This window comes from Lolium rigidum, chromosome 1 (genome assembly GCF_022539505.1).
Source record: "Lolium rigidum isolate FL_2022 chromosome 1, APGP_CSIRO_Lrig_0.1, whole genome shotgun sequence".
NCBI classification, from domain to species: domain Eukaryota; kingdom Viridiplantae; phylum Streptophyta; class Magnoliopsida; order Poales; family Poaceae; genus Lolium; species Lolium rigidum.
The window spans coordinates 289,231,277-289,254,678 of NC_061508.1; the positions used below are offsets into that span (position 1 = coordinate 289,231,277).

At 47.5% G+C, this 23,402-nt stretch overlaps 3 protein-coding genes across 3 annotated transcripts; 1 reads left to right on the plus strand and 2 right to left on the minus strand.

Moving 5' to 3' along the window:
• Nucleotides 1-1,585: 1,585 nt before the first annotated feature.
• LOC124683891 (2-alkenal reductase (NADP(+)-dependent)-like) lies at nucleotides 1,586-3,966 on the minus strand. Its single transcript, XM_047218318.1, has 5 exons — nucleotides 3,718-3,966; nucleotides 3,160-3,337; nucleotides 2,512-2,678; nucleotides 2,296-2,378; nucleotides 1,586-2,195 (listed from the first exon to the last, which is right to left on the minus strand). Exons 1-5 carry the CDS (start codon nucleotides 3,949-3,951, stop codon nucleotides 1,817-1,819), a joined length of 1,041 nt encoding a protein of 346 aa, XP_047074274.1. The 5' UTR covers nucleotides 3,952-3,966; the 3' UTR covers nucleotides 1,586-1,816.
• Nucleotides 3,967-7,483: 3,517 nt separating this feature from the next.
• LOC124695639 (protein WVD2-like 5) lies at nucleotides 7,484-12,043 on the plus strand. Its single transcript, XM_047228466.1, has 7 exons — nucleotides 7,484-7,827; nucleotides 7,930-8,112; nucleotides 8,226-8,287; nucleotides 9,808-9,961; nucleotides 10,043-10,114; nucleotides 10,219-10,329; nucleotides 11,484-12,043. The coding sequence occupies exons 1-7, from the start codon at nucleotides 7,603-7,605 to the stop codon at nucleotides 11,823-11,825; spliced, it is 1,149 nt and encodes a 382-aa protein (XP_047084422.1). The 5' UTR covers nucleotides 7,484-7,602; the 3' UTR covers nucleotides 11,826-12,043.
• A 150-nt stretch (nucleotides 12,044-12,193) lies between these two features.
• LOC124695649 lies at nucleotides 12,194-13,481 on the minus strand. Its single transcript, XM_047228478.1, has 2 exons — nucleotides 12,799-13,481; nucleotides 12,194-12,685 (listed from the first exon to the last, which is right to left on the minus strand). Exons 1-2 carry the CDS (start codon nucleotides 13,479-13,481, stop codon nucleotides 12,550-12,552), a joined length of 819 nt encoding a protein of 272 aa, XP_047084434.1. The 3' UTR covers nucleotides 12,194-12,549.
• Nucleotides 13,482-23,402: the final 9,921 nt, after the last annotated feature.

A 23,402-nucleotide genomic window follows, 5' to 3' on the forward strand; every position in this document is an offset into this window, starting at 1 on the left:
CAACACCTACCAAACACGGCAATGAGAGAGGATCATATCAACAAGGACTCATTCCCTGAAACCACGAAAACCTCCCATCAACTAGGATTGAATACCCTAAGACACCTACTAAGTGAAACAAGAGTGCTCATCCGGTCTAGTAGACTCATAACAAGCGTCTCATGCTGCGCCAAAGAAGTTGTCACCGCCATCAACCGTTGGTCCATCTTCCGAGCAGAGATCCGCATAACCCCTGCCAGTCCTACCATCGACGCTACCATGGCGACAAACAGCGTGCCCACCCTATGCGAGTACAACAAACCACAACTGCCATCGAGGCCCAGCCGGCAAGATTCTCCATCGTCAGTGTGGTAGAAGTACTCCACTCCACCTCCTACCTCCACCATTCGGCAGCTTCTCCAATAAAAAATGCCCTCAAGAGGGAGCGTCGAAGAGATTTTTAGGGTTTTCTCTAGAGTAGCAGGAGTGATTAGGCGCATGCTGCAACGGCGATGCCTTCAACAAGGCAGCGACACAAGTAAGCTGCCATCGCCTGCCATGATGGTAGTCGAAGCTCGGTTTCCACTTGCAGTCGCGCCTCCTCAACTCGTTGCCAGGCCTAAATGTGAGATCAAGAGATCTGCCACAACCGGCCGGCCATCTCCGACGAAAAAGGAAGCCACTACCAGAGCATGATGATCCAAACATTCTAGAATGCACAATCTAGATAATTTTTCACTCGATGAGGCAATCAGTGTCACAAATACATAAATAGAGGATAGAAAGTAGAACTAGCTCTAAATTTAACCCACAAAGTAAAACCACGTCAAGAATTGTAATTGTAAAATGGAGAGAGAGAGAGAGAGTATTTGATGGTTTTTAGATTGAAGCCCAAAGCTAGACGGCTAGAAGGCCTAAACCATATCCATCAAGAAAGTTGACCTACCATATGGTATAAGGAAAGGACTCGTTTGCTGAGTCCTAGTAGAACTCATGTAACCCTGACCAATTGTAGCATATAAAGCCATGCAGTGTTATAAAAGCGACAAGCAAATAACGAAAAACGATAAAGAAAATACAGCGGAGACACAAGATTTGATGTGGAAAACCCCTCCAACACAGAGGGGAAAAAAATCACGGGTGCTAGCAAATACTTCACTATATCGGGGAGCGTTTACAAACATCGGTGGTTATCTTATAATCTGATAAACCCTAGCCAACGGCTTACAAGAGGTATATATAGGCGGTGGCATTGATCCGTACCGCGGGGGGCTGGCCGAAGCGTAGCGGAGTCTGAAGTTAGCCTCCATTTAGTATGAATTTGGATCACAATATAACAGGAAGGAGCACCCCTCAAGGGTAGATTAAGACAGTTTCAATAGATCATAGACATATCTCACCAAGATATTAGAAAGGCCACCGATATCATATAGCAAGTCACCTAAAACTAGCAACATTATGATAATATAGTGATTTATAATAGCACATGGTTTTGCCACCGCAGTAAAACCTCATCCCTGGAATCTCCAACGTCATCCCACCCTACTCTCTTCGTAGGCCATCTCAATGGCATATGCGGTGAAAGAATCGCGACAACTAAGTTGCATTGGAAACAAGTAAAAATTCGGATATTTCTTTAGGATCTCATAAGTTATCAACACATCATCCTCATGCTCATCGAGAAGGTCACGCAACACCTGATTAGAACCTAAAAGAACTCTAGTGTCTAAAGTTACATCAGCGGCGTGTCTCTTTTAATAAAAAACAGTGTGCATCGATTGATGCAGAAGCCGGGGAATACCCCATTTCGAAAAAAAAACATCAGCGACATGTGATGTCACTCCCGTGCTACAGCCACAAGCTGCTTTCCGATGTTACGTCCGTAGAAGATCCCGATAAGCGCAGCTGGCACGTTCTCTATGCCCTCTGCTACGTCCTCCACATAGGTGATCTTCCCTTCCTTGAGGTAACCTGCCATCTCCTCCTCAAACTTTCTGTAGGTGCCGAAGTACTCCGTCACCATGAAACCCTCCACGCGGATGCGCTTGGTGACGATGCAGAAGAGGTTATGCACACCCTCAGGCTGCTCCAGGTTGTACTGCGAGATCAATCCACACATTGACACCCGCCCGTGCAACCTCATGTTAAGTAGCACCGCGTCCAGCATCGCACCACCCACATTCTCGAAGTAGATGTCAATGCCCTCCGGAAAGCACCTGAGAGCAAGTATTGTGGCAGGGAGGATTCTATTAATTGGCCGTTACCATTCGAAGTTTGAACACAAGGATATGGTAGCAAATGGGCTTGGAAATGGACCTCTTAAGTGCGGCGTTGAGGTCCTTCTCCTTCTTGTAGTTGAAGGCATCGTCGAATCCAAACTTTGTTTTTAGGAGGTTGACCTGAAGCAAAAGGTAAATTTATTCCAAGAAAAATGATGTATCACTGATATTTGAAACATGGAGTAACATAATCAGTATGCTTACTATTCATGATGTAGAGATAAGCAGAACCGGTGACAGAGAGAGAACAAACCTTCTCATCAGAACCGGCACTGCCAACAACGTAGCAGCCTGTGATTTTAGCAAGCTGCCCAACAAGCTGTCCTACGGCGCCTGATGCAGCCGACACAAAGACATACTCCCCTTTTTTCGGCTTGGCCACGTAAAAAAACCCAGCATATGCAGTAAGGCCAGGCATGCCTGAATTATCAATTTACGAGTAGCACAATTAGTAAAGAGACTGATCACTGTGTCAGCTGTTAAATATGATGAAAGTAGTACACTAGCGTAATTATCAGACTTGTAGAACAGGCCAGGGAGAAACAATCTCAGTCCCAGCCATTGATCAGCTTGGATGTCATCTTTAGCTGTTAATACTTGCTGTCTCTGCTGGTAAAGAAATTCCACTATGGATCTCTGAACATGATATGATATGGCATACTACGCCCTAGCTAGTGTATTATGGGCTGTTGCAATGCATTCCTCTTTCATGTTCTTCTGTGATCAACTAACTAGTGTTCAAGTTCGATAAACCCAGCGAACCAACGTTGCATTTGCTTGATTATATAAGACTACTGTCTAATAAGTAAGACGAAATGAACCCATAACCTTCCGATTTTAGAATAACGAATAAAAAAACAATAACCAGATTTGCTTGTGACGAGCAAGAGTGAGGTCTCACCAAGAACACCTGTGTAGTACGACAGTGGAAATTCAGGATGGCTGATCTTGAATAGCGACTCTGGATTAGTGACCAAGGTGTATTCCTCACATCCTATGATTCCCCACACCAGATCGCCTGCCTTGTAACCCGAGTGCCCGGATTCTAGCACCTTGCTTACGCCGAAAGCAGTCAAAACCTGGTAGGATACCCACAGAGAGCAAACTATTGAGGATTCCAGAGGTAAATAGGTTCAGAAAGAATATTGAATCCATCAGAAGCACAGACGAAGAGATTATGGTCCGCTCCCTAGTCCCTCGATGGGTGAAACAGAAAGCTACTAACGTACACGATATAACAGAGTAATTACTGCAGGCCCACTTCATGTGTACCACATATCTATATCTATAATCTATAATACTACTACATTGTACAAGATTTAAAAGAAACATTTGCTGAGGTGTAACACTGAATCTATCACGAAATGGATGTAGTAAATAGGTTTTACGAAGGAAAACGGAATTTCGGTGCGGGAACGATCATGTTCGATACTATATAAGTTAATTAGGATTACGATACCTCGCCCGGGACAAAGTCTGGGACGTAGCTGGGCTCCTTATGCCTGGTCATGCGGCTGCGCATGTATGGATCGCAGGAGAGGTAGAGGTTCTTGACCATCACCGCCGGCGACCCGGGCGGCACGGTCAGCCGCACAGTCGCCGTGACGAGCTCCATGTCGTCCTCGGTGGGGAACCCCATCACGTGCCGCTTCAGGGTCACCCCCTTGTTACTCACCTCCGCCGCCGCCGCCATTGTTGGGCGTACCGACGAGTTCCTGGTTTCAAGATATTGTTATTGAACGCTTGCAGTTGCAGGTGGGAACGTTTGGTGTTTGGCGGATCGAGCGGCCGGGTAGCAGGAGCAGCCGCGGTTAATGTGAGGCCGGGGACGGCAGACGTGTCTGTCTCGTCTCGTCTCGTACGTAGCTTCGTTGTCTCCGTAAGACAACCTCGTCCTCTCCGTCTCTTTCCGTCGCGTGTCGTTACAATTTTCAGCAGAAACAATAGAAATGTTTTGGCGGTCTGTGTTACGAAACCTCCATTGATCAACACAGATTCCAATACAAATTGGTAGCTAGAGCAAGAGATCAGAGTAGAGAGTGAGATTAGCAGAGAATTTAGGGTAGATTCAGCAAGAGAAACCAGGGGAGGTCAAGAGCAGAGGTAGGGGACGAGAGAGCCGCTTCTGTTCGTAATCCAACTGGATAGCATTTCCGTAGCCTCTCGCTTCGTATATGTTTTTTTTTTTTTTTTGAGGAAATCTCGCTTCGTATATGTAGTTGTGCTCGTTCTCGGCCCGTCGGTTGGGCCGAACCCATCGCTGCTAGCCCACGAAGACAACAGCCCAGTTATAGGTCCGCAGGCGAACCCCTCAAAAAAAAAAGGTCCGCAGGCGAGGGTCATAAGAGCATCTCCAGTCGTATCCCCAAACGACGTCCGGTAATAGCGCCGGATTAGTCGTTTGGAAACGTCCGGATGAAATTTTGGTTTGGAGGAGGTCTCTTTCCTAGCCACGTCCTCCAAACACGACCAAATAAAAAGCAAGTGTAAAAGTCGTGTCCGACGTCCCTCATGGAGCCTCTATACACAGGGGATGAGCTAGGGACGCCGGACAATATTTGAGGGGCGTCCGAAGCGAAGCGGCCTTTGGGCATACAATTTTTTGGCCGGCCTCCCCCAAATCCTTTTGGGAACGTCTTTAGAGGACGCCACTGGAGATGCTCTGATAGTCTGACTTAGCCCGTTCACTAGGTGAATCTGTATCCGATTTATTGCAGCAGATTTCGTCCAACTTTCTTTTGACGCATCTTCCACTCATCGAGATGAGGAATTCGACTATGATCGGAAAGATATGGAGAGGCGCTACGACTGAAATAAAAAGTGCTTGCCGTGATCGTAGTCAATTGGTATTCGATTGCCAATGGCGATTACTTTTGCTTTGGTAGTGTGGAATGTGCGCGGATTGAACTCAACCGCGCGTAGAGGTTAATATTTTTTTTTGCGAAATATGGTACAATTAAATACGCTCACACATCTGCGTATACATTCATCTCTATGAATATACACACGCACATCCAACCCCTATGAGCACCTCCGAGAGACTGCGTAGAAGAACTGATCCGGCGGGTCTTGAGACTGACGAAGTCATCATAGGCGCCTCGCTCAGCAAGATTTTTTGGCGCCATCACCGGAGCACCATCAGTGGTACACGGCGTCGCTGGCTCCAGGCCGGGCTTCTCACGCCGCGGCGGGTGGAAGGTCCCTCGGACGTGGCAATGGCGCCTCGCCGCGCCTCTAGCCGACCACAACTGGTGAGGCGGCCGGATTTCGTCCCGAGGGCCTGGAGCCTGGTGCGCCTGGCCGGGATTTGGGAGATCCGCGGTTGTGGTCTGCGGGTACGTTGCTATGTGCTCGTTGTTGACACCCTTCGCCCGCTGTGCAGCGCTGGCTGCCTTCGAGCTTGGGTTGGGCCTGTTTGCGGCGACCTTGCCGCTCGTTCCTGTGAATCTTGTTAGTTCTCAGGGGGCCTTCCGACTTTCTGACGTTGTAGGGGCGACGTTCTGACTAGCTTCTTCCGGGACTGGGTTCCTAAGCCGCCGCATGCTCGCCAAGGGTGGCAGCATGTCACCTACTGCAGCTCTTCTGCGGCTGTGTTTTTTTTTATCTCCGACCTTTGGGGGTCGTGCACTCGTGCTAGTGCAGGTGGTTGCGTGCTGGGTTGGTGCGGCCGTCGTGTAGCCACTGATCTAGCACCAGTGGCGCCTGGATTTGGGTCAGGCCGAGCCTGGCTAGCTAGCTCTTGGTTTCATCCTGCGGGTGATTCTAGTTGGGGCTATCATAGTGCGGCTTGGGTTCGTGGCGCATCAACGACTCCTACTATGCCCGCTTTCCGTCCTTGCGACTGCGGCAGGACGATTTAATCAGGTTGGATATCGGCGAAAGCTCTGAATGGCCTTGGCCAGTTCCGCAGATGACGTTACCTCCGGGTGTCGTTCCCTGGTTGAAGGCGTCCCGATGTTGATCCTCCTGTCTGATTTGATGATTTGATGGACTCCGTCTCTCCGCCTCAAATTGCGTCTCTTGGCGGCCTTGCTTTGGGCAAGCTTCTCTTGTAGTGACTTGTGGATCACCCTTTGTGCTCTCGTTGGCGTCGCAGCCCTCCCACAACGCCGGTCTGGCTACTTTTACACGGTTGTGCATTGGTTGCTGGCGGCCTTCCGAGCGCCTTGGGGGCTTTGTTAGGGCGGCGTCAGGCCATAGCAGTTGCCGATGTTCTTATCCCAACGCCATTCAAAGATGTTTTTCTTTTTGGTCTGGACCTAGCCCGAACCCTAGGGGTGGTGTTTTGGGGTTTGGGTGAAAACTTTCCAGGACCTTAGTCTCTGCCTGTGACGATGACGCGCCCTCGTGGCATGCACCTTCTTGGAGGCATCACCGCAAGACCCCCAGAACTTTGAATCCTCAAGTTCTGCTAGGTTGTTGCCCCATCGCCGAGTGCTTCCATAGGCCCTAGTTCTGGCGTGGTGAAGGTTAGTTGGTGTGGACATGGTCGTGGTGACTCCAATACAAAATAAGACCAAGCTGGCGCCCCGCCTTCATTTTTGTGTGTGCTGTCTTCTGTTGTTGATTTCGGTTGCGTGTGTATGTTGATGTAACTTCTAGCCGATTAATGACTTCATTAATTTAACACCGAAGGACCAGTGAAAACGAGTAACCAGCACCAGATTCCGCCAAACGAAAGCAGCAGATCGGGAAGAGCCAGCCAGCATAGCTAGCCGTGGATCGCGGAAATAGACAGGCAGCAGCAGCACGCACAGTGTTGACGCGTCCCCGTCTCGAACTGGTGTGGGTTGTCTTTCCTCCTTGCCACTGCCAGTGCCATCACATCCCAGATTCACCTCCCGTGCTCGCTGCTTTCACCCGGCTGCCGCCCCGTCCCACCAAAGTCTCCCCTCGCCGCCGCAGCAGCCGTCGCTCCGCCCGCCGCCTCGACAAGGAGCTCCTCCCCCCCTCCGCTGGACCGGCGGGGAGCTGAAGATCCGCCCGGACGCGCGTCTTCTTGCTGCTAGGTAAGGAAAGCCCTAACCTGCGTTGACTGCTGCTCGTCTGCCTCCGGTCTTCCCTTTGCTCCGCTCCGAATAGCCCAGCCCAACCAGATCTTTCTTCCCCATGACCAATCTCGGTTGATTACATCCCGTTTCCGCCCATGTATCTTGGTGTCAGCTCGCTCGTGCTAATGCTACTGTTTGACATTGCAGTTGCAGAAGAATTTTTGTTTGGGTTTTTGCTGCGGTGAGGTTGGGGGATGTTGAGCTAGCTCAAGGACGTAGCTCGTGCCAGCTGCTGCGCTTGGAGCTCTGATAAACCGGCAAAGAGGAGTGTTTTGAGCTAAAAGTAGCCAAAGATGGATGCCGTGACCGAGGTTGCCGACGCCATGGGTGCATTGGTCGTTGACAATGAGGGTGGCGGCAAGTTTCTGCCCAAAGATAGTGTAGAGGAGCCCCGAGAAGAACACGACGCCCTGGCCGATGTGGCGCATTCGGGCGAGAGCGAGGTGATCAATCCGTCTGAGGAGGTGGGCGGCGAAGCCACATCAGAATCAGAGGTCATACAGCCTCAGGTATCCAAGGTGGGTTGGATTTCACCATGTAGAGTACATTATCCCTGCTGATACCTCATATTGATGGTCTGGCGACAGTTATGTGCTAATGGCATTCTCATGTGCTTTTAGGGAAGCCAAAGCCGTTCTCCTAAGGTGACCAAATCACCGCGCCCGAGCCCACGGAGCGGCGATAAGAGTCAGGCTAGGAAAAGCGCTCCTAGCTCTCCTTACACCAAGGCACCCATTGCACGTGTGTCTGATCCAGACTTAGTCGATAGCTCCTCAAACAACGGCGATGCCGATGTTAAGAAAGTAAGCTCATTTTCTAGCTGTATTCCCTTATTGCTTCTTGGCTACCACATACGTGCTCTATATAATGTCCAATTCATTTTGATATAACTAGAATTGTCTGTGTTTTGGTTCAGAAGGCAGAAACGAGCAGTTTTCGCCCAGTTGCCAAGGAGACTTCACCGCTCGAGGACTCCAAGTATGTTGTTTGTTTGTTCTTGTGTATATCCATGATTCTCTTTATGCATTTAAGCTTGTATGTATCTCTAAAGCACACATTAATATGAGTGAAAGAAAGATTTTACTTATTAGTTTACGGTACAGCTGCTACTATTTTAGTAGGGTCTGGCATGAAATTTTGGAAGAAGGATTGTGTCCATGCTTAGCCTCCTATTTTGTTTGCTGGCTTGCCACCAAATGTTATTGGATGCGGTTCTTGTTGCCATATTGGATAGTCTCATTTGAGTTCAATTTCCATCTCTGAAAGCGGAAGCGGTCAATGCTCATTTCAATACTGTCATCCTTAGGAAATCAGTTCAGTATTGTAAAATTTAGCTTGTGACGAGCCTACTTAATTACTTTCCAACTAACAATTACTGGAGCTCAGCAAGCATTATCTATCGCTCTTGGAATATTTAAATAATTCTTAACACTTGCCTTTTTTTTTTCTGTAAACTTACTACTTTCCTATTGTTCTGGACTACTCCCTCCATTTCTTGATATAAGGTCTACTAGCAAGTGCTCGTGCGTTGCCATGGCCTGTTAAATCTATTTCGCTTACACATGTAAAACAAAATGTACATAAAAAATCACGGATACAAAAATATAGCCACATAGTATTTAAAAATATAAAAAACCACTTTCGTTGAAATGCATTTCGATTATATGTCAAATGTTGTAAAGCAAGAAGCCAACTAAGTATGTCTTATAAGCAAGATTTACTCCACGACGCATTTAAGATATTCTAGTATAATTTTAGGATGTTGTATTCATCTTCATTTGCATTCCACTTTAGCAGGTGTGTGTGAAGCGATTCTTCCTTGTCTCGTGTCCATCATGGACAAGAGTTTGAGATTGTTGCATTGCTAAAGGCAACTGACTTAGTTGTTCAACTAATTCAAAATAAATTAATATTAGAATACAATCCCATTAGAACATAAGAGCATGAGCTATCGCAGCATTACCGAATGTATGCCTCACACGGTCCATGTAGGAGTAGAAGTCTGAAGCTACCGCCTTTGTTTTATCTTCCCCGACGGACACCACAAGCAGGTGAACCTAGATAAGAAGAAATACTACATCTAAAGATACAGGTTCTGTATAGGAGCTTCAAAGCTAGCCTAGCGCCCTAGCCTGATGATGTGCCTTGAAGTTTTTTATGTCCTTATATATGTGAATGTAATAATGTATCGTGCTGGCTGAAGACCCTTGGATAGTCTCATTTCAGTACAGTTTCCATCTCTGAAAGCGGAAGTAGTTAATGCTCATTTCAATACTGTCATCCTTAGAAAATCAGTTCAATATTGTCACATTTAGCTTGTGCACAAGCCTACTTAATTCCTTCCCAACCAACAATTACTAGAACCCAGAAAGCATTACCTATCGCTCTTGTATTATTTAAATTCTTAACACTTGCCTTTTTCTGTAAACTTACTACTGCTTGCTTGTTGTTCTGGACTATTAAAATGGCTTCTTACATTGTCGCATTCTCAAATATAGGGAGAAGAAGAAAGCTCAGAAAGCATCTAGCCAACATGTGGTAAAGAAGGAAGAAGAATCTAATTCTGAAAGAATAAAGCCTCAGAGGGTTGGGAGCACCCCTTCATATGGGTTTGCGTTCAAATGCAATGAGAGAGCTGAAAAAAGAAGGGAGGTTAGTAGTCGCCACATATCTTTTGCGTTTGTGCACTTCAGGTCTATCATCCCTTGGCTTACCCATCCTGCAATCAAGTAGTTCTACTCAAAGCTTGAGGAAAAGATCCATGCACAGGAATTGGAGAAAAACAACTTGCAGGCGAAATCAAAGGTACATATTCTTATTTTCATTTCCCTGGATATAAATCAAAGATTTGTATTGAATGGTCCATTGCATATAGTGTTTGCTTTATTTGTTTGTTTATCACTGTGCAGGAAACAGAAGAAGCTGAACTCAGACAGTTAAGGAAGAGTTTGAAGTTCAAGGCAGCACCGATGCCCAGCTTTTATAAGGACCCGCCACCTCCCAAGGTTGAGTTGAAGAAGGTAACTGTCTTGACAGCTGCTCTGGGAGAACTTCCTCCTGCCAGTCTGTCAAGCGGATTAATGGCTTTACATATATATCGGCATAATTTTTTTTTGGCAATCTGAAGTTGTGAACTCTTCATGAAACAATTGAATTGACCATAACCATCCTTCAAGATATCCTGTTAATATAACAGAAACCTGTATATTTGCAAAAGGAGGGAACTCCTGAATGCAACTTTGCTCTGTCAAGAGAAATATTAAGTCTTCCTAGAATACCCTTAACATGTAACCAGAGAGTAGTACTAGTTACTATAGCTATATTGTGATTCCAGTGTTGCTTAGGATATACATGCCATGAACTGGGGTACACAAGTGTAAATACCACCAGGACGATGGAGGACTGGAATGGCAGATTGGGAGAGAATTAGATTAGGGACTGGGAAGATGAAGTAGACAGGAGAGAGATTGTAGTTCTTGCTTAACGAAAATAGATGCCCCAAGGAGCTGGCCCTAACAACAGGATCTGAACAAATCTCATCTCCAAGGAAATATCTTATCTTCTATAGGTATAAGGATCAAGCTAAGGCATATCTTATCTCTAAATGAGACTATTCCTGACATAAAGATAACAGGGATTATTTTCCTTGATTGGAGCCAGGTAGGGCCTGCTGGGCCTAGCAAGTGGGTGACCAACCCACATGACATATAGCTTTCACATAGTTATGTATGGTTCTACCTTGTTCGAGAATTTTGGGGAACCCTCTGTTGATAGCATTCCATGCCTGAACTACTAGTTTCTGTAGCTTGCACAGTTGAAAAATACTGGGGGTGATCACTTCGTCAGCTGTTCAGGAGATTCCATTTAATGTCAATACTTTGCAAGTTTCTTTTGGATAGATAGGATGATCTCTAGCACCACATGATCCGTGTCTCCTTTGCCAACAAACTAATAATCTAAAAATCACTTCATATGCTTCTTTGATGAGTTTGCCGCAACTCCTGTAATTTATTGAACAGTTCAGAGGATTGATTTCGTGGTAGGCGGTTGGTCCAAGTTTCTATCACGACTATTGCACTAGCACTTTTACTTGGCAACATGTCAAAGATATACGCTTATTGTTGTGTTCCAGCTTCTAAAGAATATTTTACTTATTGAATACTATTCATCTTAGGTCCCTACCACCAGAGCTAGATCACCAAAGCTTGGTCGCTCGAAGAATACAACCTCAGGAGCCATGGAAGCAAGTACCAATCCTTCAAGCCGTCCAGCTCGCCTGAGTCTCGACCAAAGGGCCTCCCAAAACAGCGCCAAGACAGCGCCTGCTGCAAATGCCGTGAAGAAGCCCCAACGGAAATCCCTCCCCAAACTGCCATCAGAGCAAACAGGTTCTGTGGACATCGCAGCGTCTATATCTTCTGCAGAACAGCTAGAAATTAGCAAGTCAACAGCAGATCCCATTCGGGTGCCGATCCGTGCTCAAGTTACTCCGGATGAACAAGCACTCAACGAATAGAAAACAGTCGAGTCGAGTCTTGTGGAAAGCGAGGGTCATGCCTCAGCCTCCTACATCTACATTTTTGCTGTTCCGGTAGTAAATTTCTGGCTGGTATCATGCACTTAAATTAGTGTGTTCACCATGAGTTTGAAGCCAATGTACTGTTTTATCTCCTCAATTCATTGTTCAAAGAATACAATGGAATGGATACCTCCTGCTATTGTTGTAGTTAGTAACATTTGCATCTGACTGTCGTGTACCAGGTCTATAAATCTCATTTTTCACATAAAATTATCGCCAATTTTGCCATTAACTCGGTGGATTCAGTGCGGTTCTGAATTATGTTCTTGATGGAAGATAGGATCTGCTTTTGCTGAACCGCTGGGACAAACGATTCTGACGTTTACTGTAATTCACAGGTGGTACATATGCTACATACACCATGCTTGTTATGAAGAACATTCTACATGTACAAGACCTTATTATTAAGCTAGATATTGACCCTACATCAAACCTTATTATTAAGCTAGATATTTATTCTTCAGTGCTGCTGATCCTACCAACCTTAGAAGGGTAGCGCTCTTCCTGAATCCAGATTCATCGTGCAGGTAGCCTGGCTTAGTTTATTCAGTCTACGGAGCTGGCCGGCGTCGACGGTGGCTCGCCTCAGAGGCCGCCGTGACAGTGGCATGTCGCTCTTCCAGACGCGGTTTGTTCACTGGCAGTGAGACTGGTTCTTCGTCTAAGACGCCGCTCTGACGGCGGGAGGCTGAGCTGCTCCGAAGAACGGCGGCGTCGCTGGTGCAGGCTGCCCGTCGTTGAGATCGTCTTCCTCCTCGGCGTCCCACAGGAAGCCGGCGTAGGATCCCAGCACGTAGCTGCAGGAGAGGCAAGTAAATTGTCAAACATTTGGCATACAGAGTGTTCTTCAGTAGTGCGCGCCAAGCATGCAAGGAAGCGAAGGAAGTGGCGCCTCGGGGCGGTGACTCACCAGTCGTCGGGCGCGGCCTGGACGGCGCGGCTGTAGTAGGCGTCGGCGCGCTGGGCGTCGCGGCTGGTGTCCCAGACGAGCCCGGCGTAGAGCGCGAGGGCGTCGCCGTCGCCGGGGTCGGCGACGATGGCGCGCTCGCAGTACTCCTGCGCCCTCGCCGCGTCCCCTTCGACTTCCTTGAGGTACCTCGCGTAGTTGCCCAGCGGCAGCGAGTTGCCCGGGTTGGCCCTGATCATGCGCCGGTAGTGCTCGTCGGCCGCGCCGCGGCCGTCGTTGCCGTCGCCATCGCCGCCACGCCCGCCGCGGCACGCCCTCCCGCGCCCGCCGCCTCCCCCGACGCCCTCGAGGAGGGACAGCGCGGCCTCCTCCCGCCCCGCGGCGGCCGCGTCCAGGTCCAGCCCCGCGCTCGTGAGTAGCAGCCGGCGGAAGATGTCCTCGTCTTCGGAATCCTGCAGCGCGTCCTCGTCCTCCTCGACGAAGACGGCGGGGGCGGGTGAGGTTCTTGCGGCCGGGATCGGGACCGAAGCCAGCAGATCGGCCTCGGACAATGCGCGGCAGAGCGACCCCTGCCGATGCCCCGCCGGCGACGCCGCCGGCACCATCACGAGGTTGGCGTGGTCTGCCGCCACGGCCGGCGCGCGCGCCGCTTTGAGCAGCGGCGAGGAGGCGCTCCGCAGCAGCATGGCGGCCTCAGCTCGCCCGGAGAGAGAGGAAAAATATCTCAGGTTGTGGAGCGGACTGGCAGTGCGGTCGTCCTCTCGTCAGTCGGACAGTCTGACACCGCGGGCACGGCTAGCGCGCGAATATATATCCGGCGAGGCACGTGGAGAAGGCCGACGTGTTGGGCCTCCAGTGGGCGCGATGGGATACGCGGCGGGGCCGGCGGGCCCACGGCGGTGGTTGTCGCCCCGGGCCCCGGCGGGGTAGGCCCGGCTACGGACGGAGGAGACGAGCCGCCGGCTACGCGACGGAGCGGCGGGTGTGGGCGAGCGCGACGGCGGCGTGGTTACTAGTGGCGGTTAACAGTGGACTCACAATCACCCAGCTCGATCGGGATGAGGTGAAACGAGTGCACGGCAGGAGAGAGGCGACGCGGGACTCACCACACAAGCCCGCAGAGAGAGATGGAGTGGTCGAGATCGCCGGCGAAAATTCCACGGCCGATGCGCGATAAGATACAGACTGTATCTTATCATACAGTTCCATGAAAGGAATGCGGCGGCGCCGCGGCGGCCGTTGGTGCCGGATTCGTCGCAGGGCACGTCACTGTAGAGTGTGCACCCAATACCAGCCAGTGCTAAATGCGGCTACGTGTTAAGTAAAATTGTTGCGGACATGGCATTGCGTTGCGTCCTCGGATAATAGGGCCTGACATAGGTATGAAACGGAGCCGTACTAGCTGTCGTTGCGCCTGGTCTTAATTAGTCCTAAATTCTTGGTGTGGAAGGCACATTTCACCCGCATTTCAAATCATCTACTCCTTCCGGTCCACAATAAGGTGGTGCACACCAAGTGAGAACATTTCTCTCATCCAACCGAGAATGCGTAAGTAGATCCTCTAGATTGGAATACCAGCAACGCTACAATGTACTGGGGTGAAGCTGACTCCCTTTGTGCGTAGATTTTTGAGGAACCGCACGCTAGAGAGAGAGGAGTCTCAAGGGGGCTCTCCTTTTCCCGGCCCTAGGGAGGGTGAGAGGCTAAGATGGACCGGACCGCTCTAAATCTATACCATAGTCTCCCAACAACATGGCCCATTAAAGTGGGCTACCTTTTTCCCTTTATTAAATAATCATATATTTAATACTAATTTATTTAGTTAATATATAATATATATTATTTAATTCCCAGTGGTCCGAAAATCCTATTAGATCACTCCGAACTTCCTTATGGAAATATTATGGTTCTCTCTTCTCTATTCTCCGGTGTTTCCAATGATACCAAAAGCATCTCCAAGCGTCACCGAACCTTTAAGTGTGTTACCCTATGGTTCGGGAATACTCAAACATGATCGAGACACCTCTTCGATCAATGATCATCAGCGGGATCTTGATGCCTATAATGACCCATGTGAATTCCACATATAACATTATCGTTGAACCATTACATTGAGTCGTATTCCCTTTGTTACTTGGATACCAGACTTGTCCAAGATGTGATCGTTGATTCATCTGTCGCGGGGATGACCCCCGTAGGTCAAGATTAAGCTTAAGTCAAGTATGCCGGAATACAACACATTGGCGAAATAAGTGTTGACCAGATTAAAGGTTAACCGAATTTGAGGAAAGCCGGAGTTCTTGTGCCGGCATAAAGAAGTATGCCGACATGAACTAACCCGGTATAAGAAACCTATGTGCGGATTCAATATGCAAGTCAAGGGATGAAATGCCGACATACTTTACTTGTGCCGGTACAGGGATGCCAACACAAAGGAGATACAGAGGATCTCATCATGAAGAAGGCAAGCACTACGTTCCAACAGAGGGCAGGGCACGCCGATGACGAAGGGCTACAGTAATCAGCTCCATAGTGCTAGAGGGCAAGGTCAGAAGGTTCTTCACGGGAGAGGATCAATGCTACATGCCAAGTGCAAACGTAAGCGAAGATCCTCACGAGATGCTTCGTGAGCCCATGCTAGGGTTTCACCTTTGTAACCTGCCTCTCCCCTATATAAGGAGAGGCGGGATTCCCTTGCACGGGACGATTCCATGGCTCCCTAGTTCTTCATTCTCCCTCTTAACGATAGGAGTTCATCATCTACCTCTCGCCATATAGTTCGAGGAGCGCCATTGTAACTCTCATACTGCTATATACATCGCAAACATGCATGAGTAGGGGTTTTACCTCCCAGGAGGGCCCTGAACCTGGATAAACCTTATGTCGTGTGCGTGTTCTTCCATCTCCCCTCCTCCGGATCCCCCGGGGCACATCGGCCCAAACTTAAGCCTACCCATGGCATCTCTTTGTTCACCACGATGACATCATCATATCTAGTTCTATCTCGTTACCGACAAGGCTATTCAACTTGTTCTCGTGTGATTCCATCCTCATGACCTAGTCATACGGTGCAGCTTTATGGATGTAATCTCACCGAGTGGACCGGACCCTGAGTATCTATTCATCATGCGGATGAACAAATCCCGCTCATCATACATAGGCCTCAGCCTACCCCTTCGGAATAAACAAGATAAAATATACTACTATCTCCGTCTATAAAGAAGTGTCTCACTTCTTTTTAGATATGATTTTTTCTTTTTAGAAAAATAGGGGTCACCCTCTAATTTCTTTGAAATGAAAGCAGCACGAGTAACAAGTTCAAACAGTAAAAACCTAAAAAAGAAAAAAATTGCTGGGCAAAAAACTGTCCCATCGTAGAAACTACATGAACTTATTACATCTCCAGGGAGCTAGGCCCTTACTCTCATCAAAATAACTCGCCACTTCCTCTGCCAAAACCAACTAAAACATTCTTAAGGAAGCTTTACGCTTGGAGCCGCTGCTGATCTGAAAGTCTAGATATTTTAGTTATAGATACATCTGCATCTAAGATAAGTTAACATTTATTTTTAAACTAAGGGAGTATCTAAATTTACTGAACCAACAAATATATATTAGAGCACTAAATAATATCAGCGGTCAGGCATGGGCGTATGGTTCAGGTTGAATAATTCACGTGAAATTCAGATGTACTGTCGCGGGCAGTCTCAGCAGGCGAGATTCAGAAAGAGAAAATCTCATGAACACGTCGATCGATGTCTTGCGAAGGCGGGGCAGGTACAATGTGCAGCAACTCCAACGCGCGTGAAGTTCCCGGAGATTCAGATGCATTTCTTACTTTGGGAACTGGGGATCGGTAGCGAGGCATCGAGGAGTGGCCTATTTTTTCCTTCTACATAACATAAGCACAAGGGGGTATTGCAGTATTAAGACATACACATAGGTTGCAACAGTGGACATCCACATAGATTTTATATTGTCGGAATGGACAACTAGCTTAGCAACTTGTAGTAACTTACTCTGAGAGACTGAGACTTTGGATTGGCATAACCCAAGTCTACATTTCAAATTGCGCGCTGTGCATGCAACGTATGTACTATAGCTTCACAATTAGTACTAGTACTGTCGTGCTCGAATACATCAGCACACACAAGTCTTCCTTTTCAAGTGGCTATGTGACGTTTAACAATGTACAATTAATTTCTACTAAATGTGATGCTGATGGGAGTCGGGCTTAAACTACTGCTATGTCCACGCTTTATTATAAAACGAGCCAAAAGCCTATTTTGAGAATCAAACTACGGCTACATTTTGTGGTAAAATGTGCAAAATTGAAGGAAAGTTCCCCTTTATAACAGTAATGTAAATCGTCCCGGTTCTGTTCTTTTCAACAGGAAATCGGCCATTACGAATCGGGCAACCGTTCGGATATGGGTGGGTAGATGCCTTTTTTTTTCTTTAATTATCATCCGAATTGTTCCGTTTCGACCCTATATATTATTGAAGTGTATAAGTAGATTACCTAACCCTTTTCATCAGTTCGGACTTTTGGTTACATTGGCTAGTGCATGTAGCTTAGGGCCAGTTCTTTTGGCGGCTTCTCGGAGAAGCTGCTCTCCCCCCCCCCCCAGCTTCATGGGGAAGCCGGTTCTAAAATTTTCCGAGGCTTCTAGAATAGCTAAGGCTAAACTAATTTGGAAGCCTCACAAAATTTTGTCATCGGCTTCCCCAGGAAGCTGGGGGAGGGCAGCTTCTCGGAGAAGCCGCTAAAAGAACTGGGTCTTAACATGGTATCAGATCCCAGGGTCTCGAGTTCAAGTCCTGGCTTTCACAATTTATTATAAAATTATCTCCTCTCCTCGCAGCCGCCGCCGCCCGCCCCGGCCCTCTACCGCCGCGCCCGGCCGCTGCCGCCGCCTCTTTGTCTCTGACTCTACACGTGTTGACTTGTCTTCTCATCTTCCCGTCACACGTGAGAGGGGGTGTTGAAGTGTATAAGAGCATCTCCAACAGGCGTGCAAAAACAGTCGCGTGGCAAAAAAACTACCGATTTGGCGCTCGGGCGCTCGCGCGTAGCTCCAGCGGAAGCGGGAAAAAGCGCGCACGCTAAAATCTTTGCCGCGCGTCCGAGTTTGCGCTATCCCGCGCGGGAGAATTGCCGCGTCCGCTGCCGCGCGCGCTATAAACGCGACACGCGCGAACGCGCCAACTGCCTGAAGTTTCCACGCGTCCGCTCCGTCTCTACGCCGCTCCGCCTCTCTCCCCACCTCTCCTTCTCTCCCGCCGACGCTCCGCCTCCACGCCGGCCGATGATGCCTCCGCGCCGCCGCCCCGCCTCCGGCTACCACGGCGTTCGGGCGCGGCCGAGCGGCCGGTTCGACGCGGAAATCCGCTCCGGCGACGAGCGGATCCGCCTCGACACATTCGATACGGCGCACGAGGCGGCGCGGGCGTACGACGCCGTCGCCAGGCGACTCGGCCGCTCCCGGCGGACGATGAACTTCCACGACGTCTTCACGCGGGAGCAGGCGGAGATGCTCGCGCCGCCGCCGCCGGTCATCACGCGCGAGCAGCAGCGCCGACAACGGGAGTTGGAGCAGCGCGACGAGGCGATGCGCCTCGTGTGGGCGCGCCGCTTCCCCGAAGACGTCGCCGCCACGGAAGCCTTCTACGCGGAGAAGGAGGAGGAGAAGGCGGCGGTCAAAGCGGAGAAGAAGGCGAGCCGCGAGAAGCGCCGCGCCGAGTCCGCCGCGAGGAAGGCGGCGAGGGCCGAGAATGCGGCGAGGTAGGAGGAGGAAAAGAAGCACGGCGCAGGGCCGTCCACCATCGTTCTGTCCTCCTCCTCCTTCGAGTGGACGACGACGCCGGTGTCGGAGACGACTCCGAGCACCTACTCCTCGGACTTCGACTGGGAGTCGGACGAGTAGTTTCGATTTCTATTTTCATCCTCTATGTCGCGCTGTATCGTTGAACTTTTAAATATATTCGTATTTTCGATCAAATTTCCATAGTTTGTTTGATTAATTTTGAAAAGAACGGTCGAATTTAGCAGTTTGCGCCGCGCGTGCGCTGCAAAATAGAGCCTCCGGCGGAGGTGCTTTTTTCCCGCACCAACGCGCGCTGTAAAATGAAGCATCCGGCGGGGGAAAATTCGGTATCACGCGCGCCAGCGGTTTACAGCGCGCCGAAACGGAGGTTTTGCGCGCCGGCTTTTTGCGCGCATGTTAGAGATGCTCTAAGTAGATTGCCTAGCCCTTTACATCAGTTCGGACTTTTGATTGCATTGTGGATGGAGCTTAACATATATCATCTGAACACAAACTCATGAGCATTGTTATCGGTTTTGAAACTTGGTCATCACATGCAGCCTACAGTGGAGCCCTGTTTCTTCCCGATGGACCTGCTTCAGAGAAAGTCAACGTACATCTCGTTTATCAAGTTGAAATTTCTCTCTCGCATAAATAAATAGCAAAATTCTTGGGCAACCTACTGTTGAGGTTCTTCACTTCAAAATAATTAAAGTTCTAATTGTCATAAATTAAACCATTACAAGTTTGAACATGTTTATAGTTATATATTAATTAACAATTACAACACCAATTTATTTATATTATATTCAACATACAATATATTTTATATACTATATATATTTGAGTTGTGGATATTGATACTCTCTCCGTCTCTAAATAAAAATCACAAAAATAGATAAAATATAGGCTAAAATGTGGAGGCGGCGCTTTGGCTCATAGGAGCAAATGCTCCCATTATACAAAATAATTTAAAAATAATTTTAAAAATGTTAAAAAAATTGACATAATTCTTTTGGTGTGCATCGTGACATTCTATGTTAGTGCATAACTTTTCGTGGAGAAATAACATTTATACAAAGACAAAAAAAATGTCGTGTTATAGCATCAAAATTTGTCTTTTTTATAGGAGCCACAAATTTTTTTTTTTTTTTTTTGAAAACTTGTGTACGAACATAAAATGTGTAGATATACATGGAAAAATTTATTTTAGAATTTTTTGACTTTTCAAAATATAGATTCACGTAACGGGAGCAAATGCTCCTATGATGCAAAGTGAATATCCCCTAAAATGTGTCTAAATTTATTGGACCTATGAAAAGTATTTAGAGCTGGAGGAGTACTTTTTCTTAAAGAAAAATCGGACAAACTTAGTGAAGCTTGAATTACGACAAACCTAAAACTTTAATTATTTTAAAATAGAAGGAGTAATAACATTTTATATCTCGTGGAAACCAAAACTAAGATACAAATTAACTATTGGAAGAGTTGCATGTAATATCATTCATAGATGATATGGATGTTCCATGTACAAGCTATCATACAAACTATTGCTGATGCGGTGATGCGCGGATGTGAAGGGTGGATAGAGAAAATCGGAGAACAAATATATAAAGTATACCCCCTTTTCAAAATAAATGTCGAAGCTTTGTTTAGATACAACGTATCTATATGCATTTTATTGTGTCGATACATTCATATCTAGACAAAAGTACGACACTTACTTTAAAATGAAGGAATATTACTTAATGATGAAGAAGAGTTGACAATGAGCGTCAATCTCAATGAAAATGAGTCAGGGAGGGAGAGAAGACCTGCCATATGGGGCCAGTTAATTTGTTATTGAATTGTTAATAAGTATTTTATTAGAATATTTAAAGAGATAACTAAAAATGGAAGAAACAAAACATTAGTGAGTAGCTAGTGACGGGAAACCTCGAGACAGTCAAGTCAATCCAATGTATATATAGTCTGGATTTTCGTTATCATACCCTCCCAAGTTGGTTAGTTCCTGCTATATAATTCGTGACTACGTGGTCTAGACATCAGATCCATTTCGAGTCAGGTCCCAGTCCACCGCATTTGCGCTTCAAGCCTTCCGCCTTCTCCAGGTCAGTGGTTTACTACTTCCTGTCTTCTCTTGGTTTTCTCCACTAATCTGCTTTGGTATACTACCGCTATTGCTAGCTTTTTTTTCCTTTTGGAGAAAACAGCAAGACTCTACTGCGATTTTTTTGCCGACTTTACATAAAAGGGTGCAGGGAAAACGCAAAATAACTAAGACAGCAAAAATGAACTAGCTAAAAGAACATGTAGTTGTAGTTCCGCACCCAAGTTTTGAAGGTTGTCAATTTCTTCATGCTGGCCACAGGATAACCAAATCCAACTCCTTGAACTTCTACTTGCACCTAAAGAGATTGGTGCTTTCTCCTTTAAAATATAATCATTGCGAGTAGTCCAAAATCCAAATACCCCAGATAGCCTGGATGAAACCTTAAGGAAAAGTTCTTGAAACTATATCTTTGAACGACACTACAAGATCTCATGAACATCTAGTGTGGGAGTAAAGTTCGGATGAACATGCAACTTACCAGTGTGCAGACCAATCGAGCATATTTTGTAGCATGAACATTTGCATTAACCATCCATCAAATTCGAATTGTAGTTGGAAAAGAAACAACTTTTCAACCTGTAAACCATTTAGCAGTTACTAATAATACTTTTTAAATATTTTGCACGTAGAAAAGGCGTCATCCAGGCATCGGATCAATGGATATAAAGCTTCATGTCTTGGAGGAAATTACTGATAACTTCTCCGACGAGCTGAAGATTGGAAGCGGGGGGTACGGAAATGTTTACAGGGTATGTACTTACTATTTCAAAACCAGGTGGAAACCGTGTGGTCTGCATAACGATACGACAACACCAGATGCTCGTTTGTCTATAATTTTTTTTAAACGGGCAAACGATTTTCCTTTTGTTGATATAGAAGATTTTGCTATACCGGATGAGCGCTCCCGTTTTCACTTAGAGGGTGTCTCAGAGGTATGTGAAGTTTCCAGTTCCTACTTGATGAGGGGGTCTCCGGTTTTCATGGCACAAGGTCCTCTTAACATGATTTTCACTCATTGTCGGGTGTGTAGGTGTTACGTAGTGGCTTTGGATTTTTAATGTATGATCTTTGTCTTTGTTGAATAAAATAATAAAAAAGATTGTATGCATATATTGATGCAGAGGCTGGGGAGTAGCCTCCATTTTGAGAAAAAAAAAGAAGAGATTGCCTAGTTTATTAGAAAATCTAGCTTATAAACTGGCCAAAAAACGACACAACACAATACGCAACATGCCAACCCTGTGGTCATGCTCCACGTGAGTCGGTGACCAAAATATCTGAGCGATCAAACTCCATACACCTACACACCTCAATGCTACAAGGCGGAGGTGAGGAAACGGAGCCACTGCTCCGAGGACCACACCAGCCCCAAGACCGCACACCGCCTAGTTGAAGTCGAGACCAAGGACAACATCAACCACGCGAACATGACAAACCGACATGGGAGGTGAAAGGGATCCTCGACAATGCCTCCAAGGAGGGGAGCAACGCCTGAGAGTGCCGCTATCGCTGACAACAACATAGGTTGGTGCACGGTTCATTCAGAGCTCACCAAACCCAATGCCTCACCCCCTAGTTAAACATAGCCAAGGTCACGCTCCAGCTCGCTGCGACCAACCACCAACTCACTAGACTGGTCCCTCTGGCTGGCAGACCTTCCAATACGAAGCCTTAAAAGGGAAACGATGCATGTGGGCCGTCCGCCTCCGATCCTGATGAGATATGGGGTTTCCCCCCGAATCCCGAGTGGAGGAGCGAGAGCACCACCAGGACGATGCCTTTAGGAAGTATGCGGCGCCAAGGGCGTCGCCACCGTCGGTCCGGTCTGGCAGGCTAGGGCAGATAACTTTTGTTGGTTTATCTATGATAAATTTTGTTTCAATGCCTATGCTAATGACATGCCACAAGTGAAACAGAATTTGCTTTGTCTCCTTGTCTTAGACGTCTAAATTTTCCTTTGGCAGATAATTTTCATGCACATATTGTGTAAAAAATACGGGAATTTAGAAAATTCCCATTCTAATAGCTAGGCTTGCCCAACTGAGAACTCAACAACGGTGGGAAGCTTGGGGGACGTAAGCTCAAGTGTCCATAAGCATGAGAGTTTGCTTTGCTTTGTAAGTTTTCATGTCATTGAGCGACAACCTTCGCTAGTACAGAACATGCCTCTACACACATTGGAGTTTTCATGTGATTTTTGATACTCTCTTTGCAATAAAAGAAATTAGTGTGCATAGTTTCGATGCAGAAGCTGGGGCGACGCTCTAATTTTGAAAAAAAAAACACACGTTTGAGATGGCTAATTTTCACACGATTTATTAAACCGATAATATGCATGGGTGGACTATAGGCCTCCATATCCTACGCGGTGAAATAGTCCGTGTGAGAAAGCTGAGATTTTGCACACGATTCGGTAACACAAATCGTTTACGAATATTAGGACATTTGCAAATGAATAGTATGACATCTCACTCTTGACCTAACCTCCCTCCCGTGGAGCTCCCTAGGGCGCCGCCGGGGGGCCAAGCCCAACCACCACACCCAACCCCCCTCGAGCAGGCTCCCTCCCGCCGCTGCCGCCGGCATCTGCCGGGGTGGCGGCGGCCCCTGGCGCCGAAGGTGCTCGGGTGGAGGAGCGGCGGCGGCTCTTCGGTGCGGCTGGGGCGGCATCGGTGGATCTCGGCGTT